Below are 17,258 nucleotides of genomic sequence, written 5' to 3' on the forward strand. Positions count from 1 at the left end.
GACAAAATTTTCTTGCTCTATTAGACTTTTTTTTCTTAATTTTGATTTATTGTTATAACTTTTCAACCACTCCCTTGGTTCTTATCTTAAACATTCATAGCCCATTGCCTTATAATTTTTTCGATTCAACACACTTACCAGTATACATTTAACAAAACATTAATGCTCAGAAGAAATTCTTTTAATAATAATTTGTAACAAACTTATAAGTAGGAACACATAATGTGAAGTTACAAAACATAAATTAATAAATAACAATATGTATTTTGTACAAGTGGTACGTACTTTTCTCTGACGAAGTACATTTGATATACGTATATAAAAATAATACTATTTTCAACAAATACCTACTCCCATTAAATAACAATTTGTCATTGTCAGCACAAAAATAATCACAGCGCGACCACTAGGAAACATTTATACCAGTATAAAATGCTAGTAATACTAATTTCTTCACTAATCATCTATAATCAAAGTTGGAATAATCCAGATCCACCTCTCTAAATGTCCTCTCAACCCTCCTTATCAACTCATCTTTAAAATTCCAAACTCTGATATCCATAGCACTATCTTCTTTCATCGACTTACAATCACCAACACCAGAAGCACAATCTGCACGATAATGTTGCAGGTGAGCCAAGTCTAAATCTATTTCTTTATTTGTGCAACCTTTAAGACATTTAAACGGAAAATGATTATGCAAAGCTACAACATTTTTGGTATCATGAAATCCTTTCACGAAATACCCGGGTTTGGTATAATTGTGTGACCTATAAACATGTTGCAACATGTGCATGTGTTTGGGAATATCGCTAAACCAATCGTGTTGGTGTAAATATGTGTCAAAGAAATAGATATTACGTGCCATATACGAATATACGTTAGGATACTTTTCCTGTAGGGTTTCAATGAGTTCGACCCATGTGTTTTCTACCGGCACTATTACTTCATCACTATCCAGAAGAACAACATATTTAAACTCGTGAATGTGTTTGTAGAGACAGTCGTTGAAAGGGATAACTTCCTGGAGGCGTCTTTGGATAATTTTCTTCTTAAGAAACTCCTTTTGTAGAAGAGGTAGGTTGGAGAAATCTCCGACTAGACTTATCGGGGTTACTTCAACCAATCCATTGTTAACGTAATAGTCTAGAATTCTTTGAGTATTTGGATGGACACTGAATTCATAAAAATTGATCTTCTCGGCGCCTGTAAATACTTGTGTTAGCGATAAATAGAAAAAACGAAAAACTTACCTAGTAGATTGACCAGTTCAATCCATTCCGTTAAGCGATCACCTCTATCTTCAAAAGGAAAAGACAAACCCTTCACACAAACAACAAAATTCTTCTTCTCTTCAACGTGTTTGTAAAAAATCTTCAAATTATTGGAAGCGGTAGTACATGGTTTATCTACCAAAGACACCGAAATCGGATACTGACCACTATCACGAACCACAGGACACGTTATCAAGTATGGATGATTAAAATAAGCAGTGTCGGCGCCCCATTTTAAGCGAAACATCCAGAAAGGAACTTCGCTTGCTACTATCTTGGGTCTAGGGATTTTGTCGTACCAAAATTGGCAGTAGAAAGTTTCCTCTGTTTTGTGAACGTCGTATGTGCCGACTATTCTTATGACACTACCGTTTCTTTGGTCTAGGTACGCGTTGAACAAGTGGAAAGTACCATTGGTGGTCTTCTGCAACTGCCAGTAGTTGTTTCTGAATTGCAAATCAAAGAAATCGGGAAATTTGGCGCAAGTTGCATTCAACCCAGGAGGTCTTTTTTGTTTGCTATTCAAATAAATGTCCGCCAGGTTTCCTGTTTTGTTGCTGTTAGGAGAGATATATTGTGGGTGGTACTTCGGTACTGTTCCTTCTGTTTCTTGAGAGCTGTGGTAAATTTGAAGGATTTGTCGAAAGCTCCCTGCTTTTGGATCATCTGTATTTGTTTTTAGTGATATATTGTACATGAATACAGTTAGTAGTACGACAACTACCAGGAATAATATATAAATCCTCCTTGGTATCATTGTGCTGCAAATAATTGGAAAATTAATGGCTGCTGAAGAATTTACTTATATAGTGTGTCGAGTGATAATATATTAATTCCATAAATTCTAAGAACTAGAAAAGTCTTGATATAAAAGAAATCAAGATATTATTTTCAAGAGGTTTGATAACAGAAGCCGACGATTACAAAACTACCAAATATTTTTCTATGGGAAACATTTTGTTAAATGTAAAGCATCTAGATATAGTATTTAACATTACTAGCATGGTAAAAGGGTTTTTACTGGCGAGCAGAAGGATACAGGCGAGCCAGTCACCTTCTGGAGCCACTAAAAACCCGTTACCTTGCGTGTATTGTTCAATATTTTATTTGTTTCTCACTTGTAAATAACTACTATAAATTATTAAAAACTTTAGAAGGTCCAATATTTGAAGAAACATTGTATGAGCTCTAGCATGGCACTTGTCATAGCATTTACTGTATTTTCGAGTTCTGTCGTTTAGATTTTTCGATTTATCGTTTTCGACGTTAACTGCCAAGGGTTAGGTCCAGGTATCAAAAAGTAAACAATACGCAAAAAGCAGTGTATATAAAAACAGTTAATTGATGCAACAAAAAATCTAGTTACGACTTCGTTTTACTTACCCAAGACAAAGTTTGAAAACATTACTGTCGCAAACTTTTACGCTGCTTGTAAAGTTTATAATTTCCTGTTTAAGTCATAAAATTTGCACAACTTGATACCAAAATAGCGACAATTATCAGTGCGAATGCTACCTGTACATGCTACTAAAAAAATTTTACTCACACGTGCCGGCAGAACCTATCTTCGTGCCGAACGCACACACTTTGAGTGAGTTTACCGAAGATCAATTTTTTATCTTACGTTATCGTAACGTAAATCGCTGATAAAAGAGCAGCACTTTTAAATATTTACACGATTGCAAATTACCACGAAGCAAGTTGGCAAACATTGGGTGTGATTTTAATAACAAAAGATTTACAATGAAAAATGATATTTTTTTATCTCCATATTTCCACAGAATTAGTAACATAAGGTATTAATTACTGTGTGAGCGTATTATTTGGCTTTTAGTTAGAAAGAGACCGAAATCATAGTGTGCCCGCCTTCGTACATTGTTTTTTAAGGAAAATATCTCTTGAGATAAATAAATCACGGTTCGTCCTAGTATCAGTGGCTATTATTATCCCCAGTACTTGTTTAGATAAAGCGTCTCCTAATCACAGCATTTTATCAGCCGCCGGTTTTATAACCAATTCATCAAAATCACTTATAAGCACAATCAGAAATATCCAAATCTAATTCTTTAAAAGTCGCTTGTACACTTCCTATTAATTCGTCTTTAAAATTCCACATTCTCGTATCCAAAACACTATTTGCTTTCATCGACTGGCAGTTACCTACACCAGACGCACAATCAACCCGGTAATGCTGAAGATGTCCCAAATTCAAATCTATCTCTTTGGTTCTACAAGAGTTGTGACACTTGAAAGGTAAATGGTTGTGCAAAGCCACCACTTTTTCAGTATCATGGAAACCCTTAACAAAATGCCCGGGTTTAGTATAGTTCTTAGCTCTATACACATGCTGCAGCATATGCATGTACTTCGGAATACCATCAAACCAGTCGTGTTGGTGCAAATACTCGTCAAAAAAATAGACATTACGAGCCACATAAGACGAACTATTAGGATACTTGTGTTGCACAGTTTCAATTAGTTCCACCCAGGTACCATTCGCTGGCACTATCACTTCATCGGTGTCCAAAAGCACAACGTACTTGTACCCAGACAAGTGCTTGTAAAGACAATCGTTGAAAGGAAGGACTTCTTGAAGCCGCCTCGAGATGATTTTTTTTCGCAGAAACCAACTCTGGAGGAGAGGGTGGTTGGAAGAATCTCCCGCTATGGTAACAGGGGTCACTTCAACGAAACCCTTGGCGACATAATAGTCTAGAACCCTCTGAGTGTTCGGGTGAACATTGAACTCGTAAAAATTGACCTTCTCGGCACCTGCAACACCCAACCCTTACCAAAGAACCACTTTTGTGCAAAATCGTACCTAAAATCCGCAGAAGCTCAATCCATTCCGTCAAACGTACACTATGATCGTCGTACGGAAACGACATCCCTTTCACGCACACCACAAAATTCTTCTTCTCTTTATAGTCAGGGTTGTAGATCTTCACATTGTTGGTAGTTGAATCGCAAGGGTTCTCAGCTAGGGATACGGAAACTGGAGAAGCATTATCCAGTAGGACAACAGGACACGTTATTAAGTATGGGTGGATGAAGTAGCCATTATCGGCACCCCATTTGGGGTAGAACATCCAAAAGGGAACCTCACTTTTTACTAATACGGGTTGCGTACTACCATTGTACCACAACTGGCAGTGCAAAGGTGTTTGTGACCTGTATACATCGTACGCAGCCACGATTCTGACCACGTTGTCTCGTTTGTCCAAATAGGCGTTGAACAAAAAGAGGATACCTTTGGTGGTGTTTTGTATCTGCCAGTGATCGTTCCTGAAGTGGAGATTGAAGAAATCGGGAAACCTGGCACAGGTACTGTTGAACCCTTTCGGTTTTTTGGATTTATCGTTTAAATAAATGTCTGGGAGGTTACCACTGTGGTTTCTCAGGGATGCAACGTAGGGTGGATTATGTTTGAGGCTTATCACCTCTGTGGTAACACGCATGTGAGGGTTGACTGAAGAATAGGTTGAAAGGTATTCTGGGTTTTTTATTAGTAGCTTGTCATAAAAAAGGAATGAGAGTAACATGACTATTACTAGCACTAATATAAGATTAAGTCTTTTTGGTAACATGGTGCTGAAAAAAAAACAGTTGCTAGGTTACATAATATTATTAGAGAAAATCCAGGTTCGTGATGAAACGAGATAACCATTGTTATATGAATAGTGTTAAAATTGCGAATGTGTATTCGTTGACGTTAGAGACGTGATTGATTACTGAGTAGCTGTCTAGATGTTTGACGAAAAGAAGACTTACTTACCTTCATTAGGGGGAAACCACTCTGCCCGTGCCCAACTAGATTGTGCAACTACTTGTTCATAGATTACAATCTCCCCATTTTAATCAAACGTTATCAAGCTTTTGTTTGATAAAATTATTCGCATATGTTTGCTCAGAATAAATACTCGTGAAACACACAGTTATACGAATCGTTTATTATTTTAAATATCAGAGTGTTGATAAATTACTTACATAGAATAAATAACCTAAACTAGCCTCACTTAAACCTAAAGGCACATTATGTAATGGAAAAACTCGATTACCATAAACTATTTACAATGAGAGACCGTGAGTACCTAAACACCTACCAAGTCGCAACCAGAATTGAGCAAAACCATGGCATTCAACAATTTATCACAATTTTTCAATGGTCCTCTCGTACGTAAGGAACTTGAATAAGCTTGAGCACGAAATCACGATCATCGTTTGTTCTCTTTGCTTTCTTGGTTGGCGAAATAGCCTAAAGTCCTTAAAGTATTCGTCACACGACTTATTAAAGGTTCCTTAAACTTCCAAATAGTCGTATCCATTACACTAGTTTTCCTATACTCTTCACAGCTCTTCTTTAATGTTTTAACACAGTCGGCGCGATAATGGTGCAGTTGTGCATCGGTAGTGTCTATAGGGTAGGAAGTGCAACCGCTACCAAGACACGAAAGAGGGAAATGATTATGCAAAGTTAACACTTTCTCAGTATTGTGGAAACACTTGACGTATTGGCCGGGTTTGGTGAAGTTCTTAGCTCTATATACGTGCTGAAGCATGTGCATGTACTTAGGGATTTCTTTGAACCAGCCGTGGTTGTGCAACAAATCGTCTAAAAAGTACACATTGCGGACGTTATAAGACGCTCTTTCTTCTTTATTGATTTTCAAAGCTTTAGGTAGTACCTTTTCCATGAGCTCTTTCCAAGTCGTACCTTCAAGAGGCATGATTACTTCATCAATGTCCAAAAGAGCTATGTACTTGTAGTGGTACATATGTTTGTAGAAACAGTCATTGTAAGGGATCAACTCATTCTGTCTTTTATGGTTAGTTTTCTTAGTAAGGTAGAGGTGTTGGAAGGAAGGGGCATTGGGTTGCCCACCCGCTAAGTTTATCGGGGTCACGTGAACCTTCCCTTCTTGTTCGTAATGTTTCAGTACCTTACTAATGTTAGGGTGCACTTGCAACTCATAGAAGAATACCTTGTCGGCACCCAAAAGGTTCAAAAGCTCTATCCACTCAATCAACCGAACGGACAAGTCCTCGTGAAGAAAATCCAACCCTTTAACACACACAGCAAAGTCTTTCTTCTCCGCTGGCTTTTCAAAGATCACCCGTAGATTCGTAGTAGCGTTATCACAAGCCTTCTCCACTAAAGAAATCGACTGGGGAATCTTCTCCTTATACTGCGGAGGAATCACGCAGGCCGTTAAATACGGCTGATAGATCCCCTGCTTGTAATTCCCCCACTTCTTGTACCAAATATACTTATACTCGAAAGACTTGGTAATCACAGGCTCCTTCTTCCCGTCGAACCAAAACTGGCAATGCGTCACCACCGTCGGCTCTATCCTATCTATCATCCCCAAAATCCGCACCGTGGGCCCCAACCTATTATTCGCCCTTTTATCCAAGTACGCTCCGAACAGCTGAAAAGTCCCGTTGGAAGTCCTCAACGTCTGCCAGTACAGATTGTTGAACTCCAGGTCGAACATGCTGGGGAATCGGGCGCACGTGTTGTTCATTCCCATGGGTTTGTTCTTGTTTTTGTTCCAGTACACGATGGGCAAATTGGGCATTCTTTTTTGGATGTCTTCGACTAACTTGTCTTCGGAGAGAGAGGGGCTCTTGTCGACGAAGGGTTCGAGGTCGTTGGTTTCGGTGGTGGAGTCGGCGTGACGTGTTAGTGGGTCCAGGCGCTTCTGGAGGAGAAAGCGGCTATTCAGGTGAGGGACGCTCATGTCGAGTTTGATGGGGCGGAATTGGACTATCGTGAAGATGATGATTCCGATGGCCATCAGCTGGATCAGGATTTTGGTGATGAAGCGGCCGCCGCCTCCTTTGGATTTGCACAGCATGTTGGGGTCCTGGAACAAGAATAACTTAGTTAGGGTGGTGGTTCTGAAAGGTTTTGGGTTGAGTTAAGTCATTTTTGAAAACTACGTTTTCTTGAGCAAAGGGAAAAACCTTAGTGAAAGCGCACCGAGGGATTAAGTAGGTGCTCGTGGGGCGTGCTAGAGGTAGATCAAGGTTTTGCATTAATATAAAAAACAACTACACGGTAATTACTTAATTTGAACTCCGGGATAAAATTTCTGCGTTTCTTCAAAACTGATCTTTGTTATGAGGTTTTGCTGAATGAAAAGAGTTGTTTCGATTTTTTTAAACATTAGGTGATAACAACTGTCTTCGATGAAGGAGTACCTTAGGTTTACTGAATTAAAGTAGATCTTTTTTTGTTTTTTTTGAGAATGGAACATATTTCTTATATATTAGTCTGGATTTCAGATCTCTTTTGGGGATCTCATGTCTCGGAAGGAAAATATTGTTTGTTCTTTATTCTTTATAATGAGGAATCTTTCTTATTATATAATAAGAAAAAAATCTGATATATATCAGATTTATGGAGTTGGGAATAAGAATTTGAGTTTCTTAGGTATAGACGAAGGGTAGCAAAGCTATATTTACTCGTAAGTTCCGTCTCAAGTTCACTGGATTTAGTGGATCTTTTTTTTGGAATGGAATAACTTGCTACCTAAGGTCCACTTTGGGCATTTCATGTTTTCGAAGAAAGGACCTTCACAAACTAGGCAACAATCCGCCATTCCTTCAATTTATTTTCCCTTTTTTTAAAACCATTTTGACACTTCTAATTCTGGATTACTTATTGATTGTCCAAGAGCAAGATATTTCTGAATCTTTAAGATGAAAAAATAGCTGGTTGTGGATTGTTGTTTTCAAATTTATTACATATACGTAGTTCCACCAATACCTTAACGAAATAGAAAGAAAGAGTACGATTTTCTAGGATACTATGGAGTTTTATAGTCAGGATTTGGATGTCTTGAATATAGCAGACCTTTTTTGAGAACGAAAAAATTTTCTACATTGGTTTGGATTCGGCATTTCATTTCTCTGAAGGAAAAATCCTCAGTGATTGATTACATAAAAATTCATTGAATTTGTCTTTCCTTTCTTCTCTATAATGTGCAATATTTATGTGCTATTCCGACATTGGGAATTCTAGATTAACGGTTCTTCAGCAGCAAGAAATTTCTGATGCTATAAACATAAGTAAATGGTTGTAGATTGTTGTTTTAACAGATTACGTACGAGGATACAAGGTAGGTACAAATAGAAAGAAAAAGTAACTTTCCGTGATATTATACAGGGTGTTATTGAAAGGTACGTACAACAAAATTGACAGTTCTACGCGAAGTCTAAGAAGCCTGAAAAACTTAATTTGTGTTATCAAAATTATAAGGGGAAAATTAACCCCTATCCAACCTTTTTAGACGCTACTGAAGGATAAATAGGTAAAATTAATTTATTTTAGTAAATCCTAGGAACTGTAACAATAAAACTTTTGTTAAGACTAAATGTTGCTATAGAAACGAAAGATGATCTTTTTAACAGAGGCGTACAACGAATTTGAACATAAATTTTAATAATTTTAATCTCTAAAAGGAGAACACTTTTACCTGAACTTTTTTTAACTTTTAGCACCCATACTTCGAGACCAATTGCCGATTTTATTTTGTACGTACCTTTCAATAACAGGCTGTATAGTTTAACAGTTAGAATTTGAGCTTTTTAGGGGTAGCAAAGGTACATTTAATTCCGTCCAAGGGTTTACTTAAGACGTTAAAGCAGACCATTTTTGAGACTGGAACAAGTTTCTACAGTCAGTTTGGCATTTCCTGTATCTAAAGAAAACAATTTTCACCAATTACGCAAAACTCCATCATACACTAAACTTGTTTTCCGGTTTTTCTTCAAAAGTGCAATATTTCAAGATATTTAGAAAATTTTAATCTAGAATATTGATGAAATGAAGAAATTTCAGTGAATTTAACACTCAGAATTTGAACTTCTTGGGTACCGGTGCAACATAGTAAAGCAACACTGAAGTGAAGTCTACTGAATGAAATAGAAGATTTTTGTACAAAGACATGCGTAAGCTTTGTATCACTCTGGATTTCAGGTCTCATCTGGGCATTTCACGCCTTTGAAGGAAAAGTTCTCCGTAATTACGCAAAAATACACCGTTATCATTAAGGAAGCCTAATTTTCTGTTATTTTGAGTTCCGTATTGGAGGAATAGCTTTCTGATGTTATAAAAATGGAGAAATGGTTGCGGATGTTATTTTCGTATGTGGTACGTCTAGAAAATTCCGGCATAATTCAATCGATATACTTAAAAGGAAGGATAGATCCTCTATGGGAGCTTTAGCAATCACGATTTCAGCTGTTGGTATAGAACTATAGACGAAGAGGAACCAAGACAAATTTAGACGCTTCGTATTTCTCAGAGGAACAACAAATCTCTGTATTAGTTGGGATTTTCCATTTCGTTTAATTATTATCTGAAAACAAACAACTTCAGCAAATCATGCCACAGTACTGTTCTCGCAATTTTTTTAGTTCGCAAATTTGGAGCCATAACAAGTTATATAAGTCGCAAGATTTATTCTTCAAGCTAGCATAGTATTTTTAAATAATATGGACTTTGTACACTACAGCCCACTTGAATGAAACTCAGTCTTTTCAGCGCTGTTTATCTCGTACAAAAACCAGATTCCTACTAAAAACGTCGATTAAAGCCGTCCAATCGGAACGAATGACTTATCCTCATTTCTTGTATACAAATAACAACAAAATAAAAGAAAACGTTTCAACCTTTAAATTTCAGGTGTACGCCGAGTCGTGACGCAAACACAAATGTCAAGAAACAGTGATCTGTCTAATGTGAAGGTTTTCAGAAATGGGATGATTGAAGAAGCCACACGCGAACACAACGGACACCAAAAAAAAACACACAAAATACAAATATCCATAAATAATAATAACTATTAAATAAAACAGCGTGTAAATGCCTAGTAAAAGTAAATAATAAATTTCAATGCTGCGTATATTAAGTTTTGTTCCTATTGTTGCCAAACAAACAGCACTCATGCATAATGCGTTTTGTCACGCTCTTTGTGCTCTTTTCACGAGCAAAATAACTCGTGTCTATTCAGTGTCCATAAAAATGTAGATAAATCCGTAAACGATAAATTCAAGCGATAAAAGTCTCGTCTTTCCCTCGTTTTCTAAAGAGGACGACCGTAGAAAACGAACTTAATGATAAAGAAATCGAGGTCGATGAAAACGCGAACCGCCCAAAAAACACATCTGGAATTAAAGAAAAGTTAGCGAGTTAACGAACCAAAACTGGATATCGTGATTGGGCGGTGGGGGGTAATTATATGCCCCAACATGGCTGTAATCTTGTAATTTATTTGTTTACGATGGAGATGAGGTAAGGATAACCTTGGCAAGGCCATCGCGAGATTGCGTTCGCTCACCTGAAACTGAAACTACTGTCTTGGAAGGTGGAAGTAATGTGAAGACGTCTTTTGAAGTGTTACGCAAATAAGAGTTCGGTTTAGGTTTGATGATTTGTTGTATGTAATTAAGTAATGGTGTTTGCGATTATCGAGTTGCGACACATGGATACAATGTCACTTGAAATGACGAAAATGTTTATTAACTCGCGTAATGAAAGGTATACACATTCCGAGAGTTGCACAGAAAAAAAATAAACACGGGATTCTACATTGGTTGAGGCTAGCAATCCATAATTTATCATAACAACTCACGAAATTCCATTTACATACGTATATATCGTGCATTAACGTGGTTGGAAAAAAACAAGTATAGACATTTTTTATTTATATTTTTGTTTAATTGTGGTATTTCAGTGTATCCAGAATCATACGACATACAAATGTTGTTATGTCGATTTAAGGTCATTAAAAACATAGAAAATGTTTAACCCAGCTGTGCAACAGGTTATGGGCCCAGAGGGCAATTAAAGTAATAAACCAATTGGAACTCAGTTACTGATTGAAAATTCGACCGGTAAGAATTACGACACATGAAAGTTACAAATAGAAGCAATTTTGCCAAGAACTGATTCATGGGGCCATGTTAATGGGACAATTCAAACCAGAAAGCAAAAATGATGTAAGTTGATCAGGATATTCGAAGAAATGAGATTTATTGTTACCAATCAGCCAAGTGCATTAAACTAAATTAAACACTGATGATAAATTACCAGAACTAAAAGTTTAAAAAAAGCTGGTTTAAAGTTATTTAGACACAATTCTGCTCCATAAAGATTTATTAGTTTAAATGTTTTGTAGTCATTAAATTAGTGTTATGTAATTTACTCAAAGTTACAAAAAGTTCCTTCTGTAAATTTCATTTTTTGCAACAAACCGTATGAGTATAGAGGTTTAGAGTTTGAAGATTGCAGCTAAATTAAAACAGAAAATCTAGAAAATCAACATTACAGTTTACTTTATCACTAAAAAATGCGCTCTTACAAGACGGTTAAATATAGTAAAAAAACAAACACGTTTTTGAACAGAAATCATTGCAGCAGCAAATTATAAGAGAAATAAGTCACCACGAAGAAATCTTTTTGGTAATATTTTTATTGTTTCGTCCGAAAAACGCAATACTAAATACCTTAAGATACAGCCAAAAACACATTAGCATAAATCATAACCCTAAAAACGGAAATATTTTCTTGGTTGAGTAAAGTTTGTTCACGAGTTTTCAAATGGTAACGTTCATGAGAAATTTATGACCAAGAATAAAGAAATTGACATCAGGAGAAGAAATTATATCGATGTTAGCGGAAAGTAAAAGTAATTTTTTAGTGATATAAGTAAAGAAAAGTCATTAGTTCCAAGCGGAAATAATAAAATTATTTACAATAGCTTCAAGAACTGACGCATATGCTAAATGGAAACGGACAAAACTTACTGATGCTGGAGATACGTAGGTAGGTCTGTTCACAACGGCAATCAATAAACAAAGCATTCTTGATGTACAAAATAATGAGCAGCAGTTTGAAACATTTAAAAAAGTGAGGGCGTTAAAAAAACTTAACACGACTATTGTTACTGTGATGTACAATTTAGTTATTATAAATGAGAATATCAAACAGGGTAACGACGTTCTATAGCGTGAAATGTCATTGTCGAAGCAATTCCTTCCTTTATAATGTTAAGATTTTAAAAAATCGCATTCTAGAAAAAATACTAATTTACATAACTTGCACTTGATATCAACATTTTGAATTAAGAAGTGTTCTGTTCCTGAAAGTAACTACAAACATGTAAATTCAATACGATAACAAGAATTTGATAACGTTACCTCGAAAGATTCTATATTAAAATTATCTAAATGTTATGCGGTAATAAACTCCTATACTTGTGGTCTACGAATCCGATTTGAGTTTTCCCCCTAGATCTTCAAATTTTCGCAAAAAAATTCAAATAGTATGATCACCTTTTACACTACTATAAGCGACAGTCTAATAAGATCAACGAAGATCTCGCGTTCGTAGCGCTGACTGGGACTTCTTTTTTTTTCTCAAACTGTGACTGTTATTATCTATATTTTTTATTGATTAAATCACCCTATTCTTTTAAATCAAATCTCAAGAACGCTACAGAATTTTATTATTAGTATTAAAGTGCATGTGTCGGAATTAACATACTTGTCCTTGCTGAAATAATGTTGAAATAAATTTGGTATCAATATAAAACTTGCTAAAATGCAAGATTTCTCATTTGAAAGAGGTGAGAAAGCTAACAGTTTGCAAATTTAATTATACGCCGTGTAATTGTTTTTATTATTTCTGGACAACAAAATGTTTTTCTAATATTTTAAAAATAAACGTGAAAAATGATTGGTATTGTTATCTTGGTAGATGGATAATAGCTATTTCGAAGAATTCAGAAGAATCTAGAAGAATCTGAGAGAATTTAAGTTTTTCTTTAAATTCTTTCATTTTCTTTACGACTCTGCTTTTTGAATTCTTTGCATTTTTCTGATTCTCTTTTTCGCATTTTTCGGATTCTTTCGAACTTTTTCAGATTCCTTGGAACTTTTCAGATTCTTTCAAATGCACCCATCAGAAATCCTCAAGATTAGTTAAAATTTTTTAATTCTGTTCAGATACTTACAAATCCTTTTAGATTTGTGCAGACTCTTCCAGATTTTTCTAGATTCTTTTAGATTTTGGTAGATTCTTCGAGATTTTCTCATATTCCCTGGAGAAATCTGAGGGAATCTCGAAGAATCTCGAAAAATCTAGAAAACTCTGAATGATTCTGCAGGACTCTGAATCGATGTGGAAAAATTTGAAAGCAACTATTATTATTATTAAAATCCAGAGAATTCTAGGAAGTCTGAGGGAGTCTAACAGAATTTGAGAGTTTCGTAAATAAACTGAAAAAATTTGAAGGAATCTGAGGAAACTTGTGAGAATCTGAGAGAATTTTGAAGAATTTAGAAGAACTTAGAACAATCAAATAGACTCTAAAAAAAACTGAAGAAATCTGGAAGAATATGGAAGAATCTGCAGGCATCTGAAAGGATCTGAATAGAATTGAAAAATTTGAAAGTATCTTGAGGATTCCTGACGGTCTTTGATCGAATCCTAAAAAATTTGATAATGAAAATCTGAAAGAGAGAATCAGAAAGAAAATGAACGAATCTGAGAGATTCGGAAAGTATTTGAAGGAATCTGAGAAAACCTGTGGGAATCTGTGAAAATCCCGAAGAATTTAGAAAAATCTGGAAGAAATTGGAAAAGTCTGCAGGGATCTGAAAGTATCTGGAGCTGCACGGTTTTAAAACGACCTGAATAGAATTAAAAAATTTGAAAGAATGTGAAACAAACCGAAAGCATCCGGAATAATCCAAAAGAATAAAAATTGGTCTAAAGAGTTTAGACAGTACTTCCCTCGCTGTCGGAAACTTGACGACTGCATGCCTATTGTGTTTTTTTTCTCATTACATTTTTGTAGTGGGAATTTAAAAAAAAATTGCGATGACGTCATCAACATTTTTGCAAGGACACGTATATCAGTTGGGATAGATGTAGTGTAATACTAAGAATAAAATTATTATATTCTCAAATTTTCGGGAAAATGAATTGGGTCGTTTGAATATTGATTTGTAATAATCAATAAAATAACGAAACAATTTACTCACGTATACCTACGTATCAGAGGCAACTGAAAATCGTGTATGTATAAACATTGTTAATTTAAGATGACAGGCGTAACAGCATACGTGAGAGCCAAACACAGAAACTGTAAACAAAACGACCGTCGGTTTTATTGCTTCGACTTCCGCTTATTATATAAAACATTGGGTTTTATTTTAATTCTTGACGGTGAAATTCACAATTGGTTGATTATAAACATGTCTATTTCACATTCGCGGAATCAAGTGAACGCATAAAACAAATGCAGGTCTGTAATGTTAAAGTCGATATAAATAAGCGTGCTACTCTAATGTTTCAACCGAGTTTTTCCTTTAACAAATTTTGTGTCTACCAAATTGGGTTGGTTGGGGTGTAATACTAATAATAAGTGTTGCCTTTAATTTAATCAATAAAATAAATTGACTTCATTAATTTTTTTGAACCACCTCTTAAGAAAATCTAAAAAATATGAATGGAATGATAAATCACAAGTACAAACTCATCATATTTTTTGCATTTTAGATAGGATTTATTCAGCAAAATTTAAGGGTGACGTCATCAATTTTCTTAGGAGGGATGAACAAATACATTTTGAACAAAAGTTTACCATGCTTATAATAACTTTAAAATATTCCCAAGATTTCAAAGCATTCGGTTTTGTAATTCCTGATTAAATCGATAAAATAAATTCACGCCTTCATTAATTTTTTTGAGTCACCCTGCATATGCAAATCCAAAAATATGAATGGAATGATAAATCACAAGTACAGACTCATCATATTTTGTACATTTTAGATACGATTTATTCGGAAAACTTTTGAGCTGACGTCATCAGTTTTTTGTAGAAGATAACCAAATATATTTTGACTAAAAATTTATTATGCTCTTTATAACCTTAAAACATCTGCAAGATTTCAAAGCATTCGGTTTTGTAGTTCCTGATTAAATCAATAAAATAAATTTACGCATTCATTAATTTTTTTGAGTCACTCTGTATATGCAAATCCAAAAAATATGAATGGAGTGATAAATGACAAGTACAGGCTCATCATATTTTGTACATTTTAGATATGATTTATTCGGCAAACTTTCGAGCTGACGTCATCAAGTTTTTGGAGGGGATAAGCAAATATATTTTGACTAAACATTTATTATGCTCTTTATGACCTTAAAACATCTGCAAGATTTCAGAGCATTCGGTTTTGTAGTTCCTGATTAAATCAATAAAATATATTTACGCATTCATTAATTTTTTTGAGTCACCCTGTATATGCAAATCCAAAAAATATTAATGGAGTGATAGTTCACAAGTACAGACTCATCATATCTTGTACATTTTAGATATGATTTATTCCACAAACTTTTGAGCTGACGTCATCAAGTTTTTGGAGGGGATAAGCAAATATTTTTTGAATAAAGATTTATGATGCTCTTTATAGCCTTAAAACATCTGCAACATTTCAAAGCATTCTGGTTAGCAGATTAAAAATTAAATTTCAAAATGTTGTTTTATAATTTTGATTTTTTTTCCAAAAATCTGGACGTTTCGGGTGAAAAGTCGATTCAGAGTTGTAAACTACATGTGTAGGACTATGTTATTTTATACAATTGAAAACCCATTTACTATGTACAATTTTGAAGTGACGTCATCGCTTTAGTGGTGGGGATGATTCGACAAATTTTGGTTAGCGTTTTACCATCTACATGATATTCTTAATATAAGTACAAAATTTCACAACAATCGGTCGAGTACTTTCGGAGATTATCTGTCTAATAAAAATCCGTGACAACAGACGGACAGACGGACAGACGGACAGACGGACGGACAGACGGACAGACGGACAGACGGACAGACGGACAGACAGACGGAAATGGGAGACCTATTTCTTCGTCTTCTAGGGGTCATGAAAGATCGAGAAAACGTAAAAGTAGAGAGTCGGCCGACGGACTCGATTACAATACTTCCTTTGCTTACGCTCGGGAAGTAAAAAAGAATCCGAAAGGGAGAATCTTAAAAAAAGGAAAGAATCTGAAAAAATCTCAGGCATTCTAAACGAAACCTGGCAGAATCGGAAAGAATTTGAGAGAATCTAGAAAAATGTAGAAAAAACTAGAAGAATCTGGAACAGTCTGCAGAGATCTGAAGGGATCAAAAGCGATCTTGAAAAATTCTGAGGAAATATGCGGGAATCTTCAAGGATATTGAGAAAATCTGAAAGAATAGAAAAAAATCTATAACAATATATTAATACTAAAGTTTATGGAAAACTTGATATTCTACCGTTGAGACGTTATAAACGAAGTGAAATGAATGATAAACAGAAATTAAGACAATTTTTTTCCGAAATTCTTGATATTAAAATTAATCAAATACGAATTAGAATTTCTGGCACTGAAAAATTAGGCATTTTTGATGTGTTTAAAGTTTCTAAAATTTCATTTTTGCGACAAAAATTCCATGTTACTAAAAACGCAAGCACAATATAATTTTTTTGACATTTCGATTTTCGAGCATGTTGTCCCTTGCCTCTTCAACTTCTGAACTAGTGAACCGCCCCTGATAAATACGTTCAAACCCTGTTAAATATTTTACAGTTTACACAAAATTCCCAAATTCCATCTTTAAAAATGGTGAATCTTAACTATGATCACTCTATTTAACATGAAAATACAAATAACTGTTAATCTATCTAATACTATTAAACGAGCAAAGTTTGTATATATATATTTATATATATATATAATGGGTTTCTCGAAAACGGCTCTAACGATTTCGATGAAATTTACAGGTTAGGTGTTTTTTGGGTCAAAAAATCGATTGATCATAGTTTTAACTTCTGAAAATTACAGCTTCATGCATTTTCAGCAATTTTCAGGCAGTGAATTATATTTGTTGCTAGGCAACTTCAGATGACACTACACGAACACGAGAT

The 17,258-nt window shown here is 35.0% G+C and overlaps 3 protein-coding genes across 7 annotated transcripts in view; all 3 read right to left on the bottom strand.

Annotated features, from left to right (window-relative positions):
• Positions 1-159: 159 nt before the first annotated feature.
• LOC135142420 (uncharacterized) lies at positions 160-2,850 on the bottom strand. 2 transcript variants are annotated; one of them, XM_064074137.1, is made up of 3 exons: positions 2,821-2,850; positions 1,254-2,035; positions 160-1,206 (listed from the first exon to the last, which is right to left on the bottom strand). In XM_064074137.1, the coding sequence occupies exons 2-3, from the start codon at positions 2,029-2,031 to the stop codon at positions 461-463; spliced, it is 1,524 nt and encodes a 507-aa protein (XP_063930207.1). In that variant the 5' UTR covers positions 2,032-2,035; positions 2,821-2,850; the 3' UTR covers positions 160-460. The 2 variants fall into 2 exon arrangements, with proteins under 2 accessions (XP_063930207.1, XP_063930206.1); XM_064074136.1 differs by lacking the exon at positions 2,821-2,850 and adding an exon at positions 2,658-2,740.
• Positions 2,851-3,300: 450 nt separating this feature from the next.
• LOC135142422 (uncharacterized) lies at positions 3,301-5,123 on the bottom strand. Its single transcript, XM_064074138.1, has 3 exons — positions 5,050-5,123; positions 4,096-4,865; positions 3,301-4,046 (listed from the first exon to the last, which is right to left on the bottom strand). Exons 2-3 carry the CDS (start codon positions 4,859-4,861, stop codon positions 3,301-3,303), a joined length of 1,512 nt encoding a protein of 503 aa, XP_063930208.1. The 5' UTR covers positions 4,862-4,865; positions 5,050-5,123.
• Positions 5,124-5,204: 81 nt separating this feature from the next.
• LOC135142419 (uncharacterized) overlaps positions 5,205-17,258 on the bottom strand; it is a 101,471-nt gene continuing 89,417 nt past the window's right edge. For all 4 annotated transcript variants that reach the window (XM_064074135.1, XM_064074132.1, XM_064074134.1 and 1 more), the window contains one exon: positions 5,205-7,141. In XM_064074135.1, the coding sequence (XP_063930205.1) occupies positions 5,489-7,132 (1,644 nt within the window). In that variant the 5' untranslated portion in view covers positions 7,133-7,141 and the 3' untranslated portion in view covers positions 5,205-5,488. The remainder of the gene's footprint in view (positions 7,142-17,258) is intronic.

Source organism: Zophobas morio, unplaced genomic scaffold (genome assembly GCF_036711695.1).
Source record: "Zophobas morio isolate AGI-343-1 ecotype UQ-CSIRO unplaced genomic scaffold, CSIRO_AGI_Zmor_V1 ptg000046l, whole genome shotgun sequence".
NCBI classification, from domain to species: domain Eukaryota; kingdom Metazoa; phylum Arthropoda; class Insecta; order Coleoptera; family Tenebrionidae; genus Zophobas; species Zophobas morio.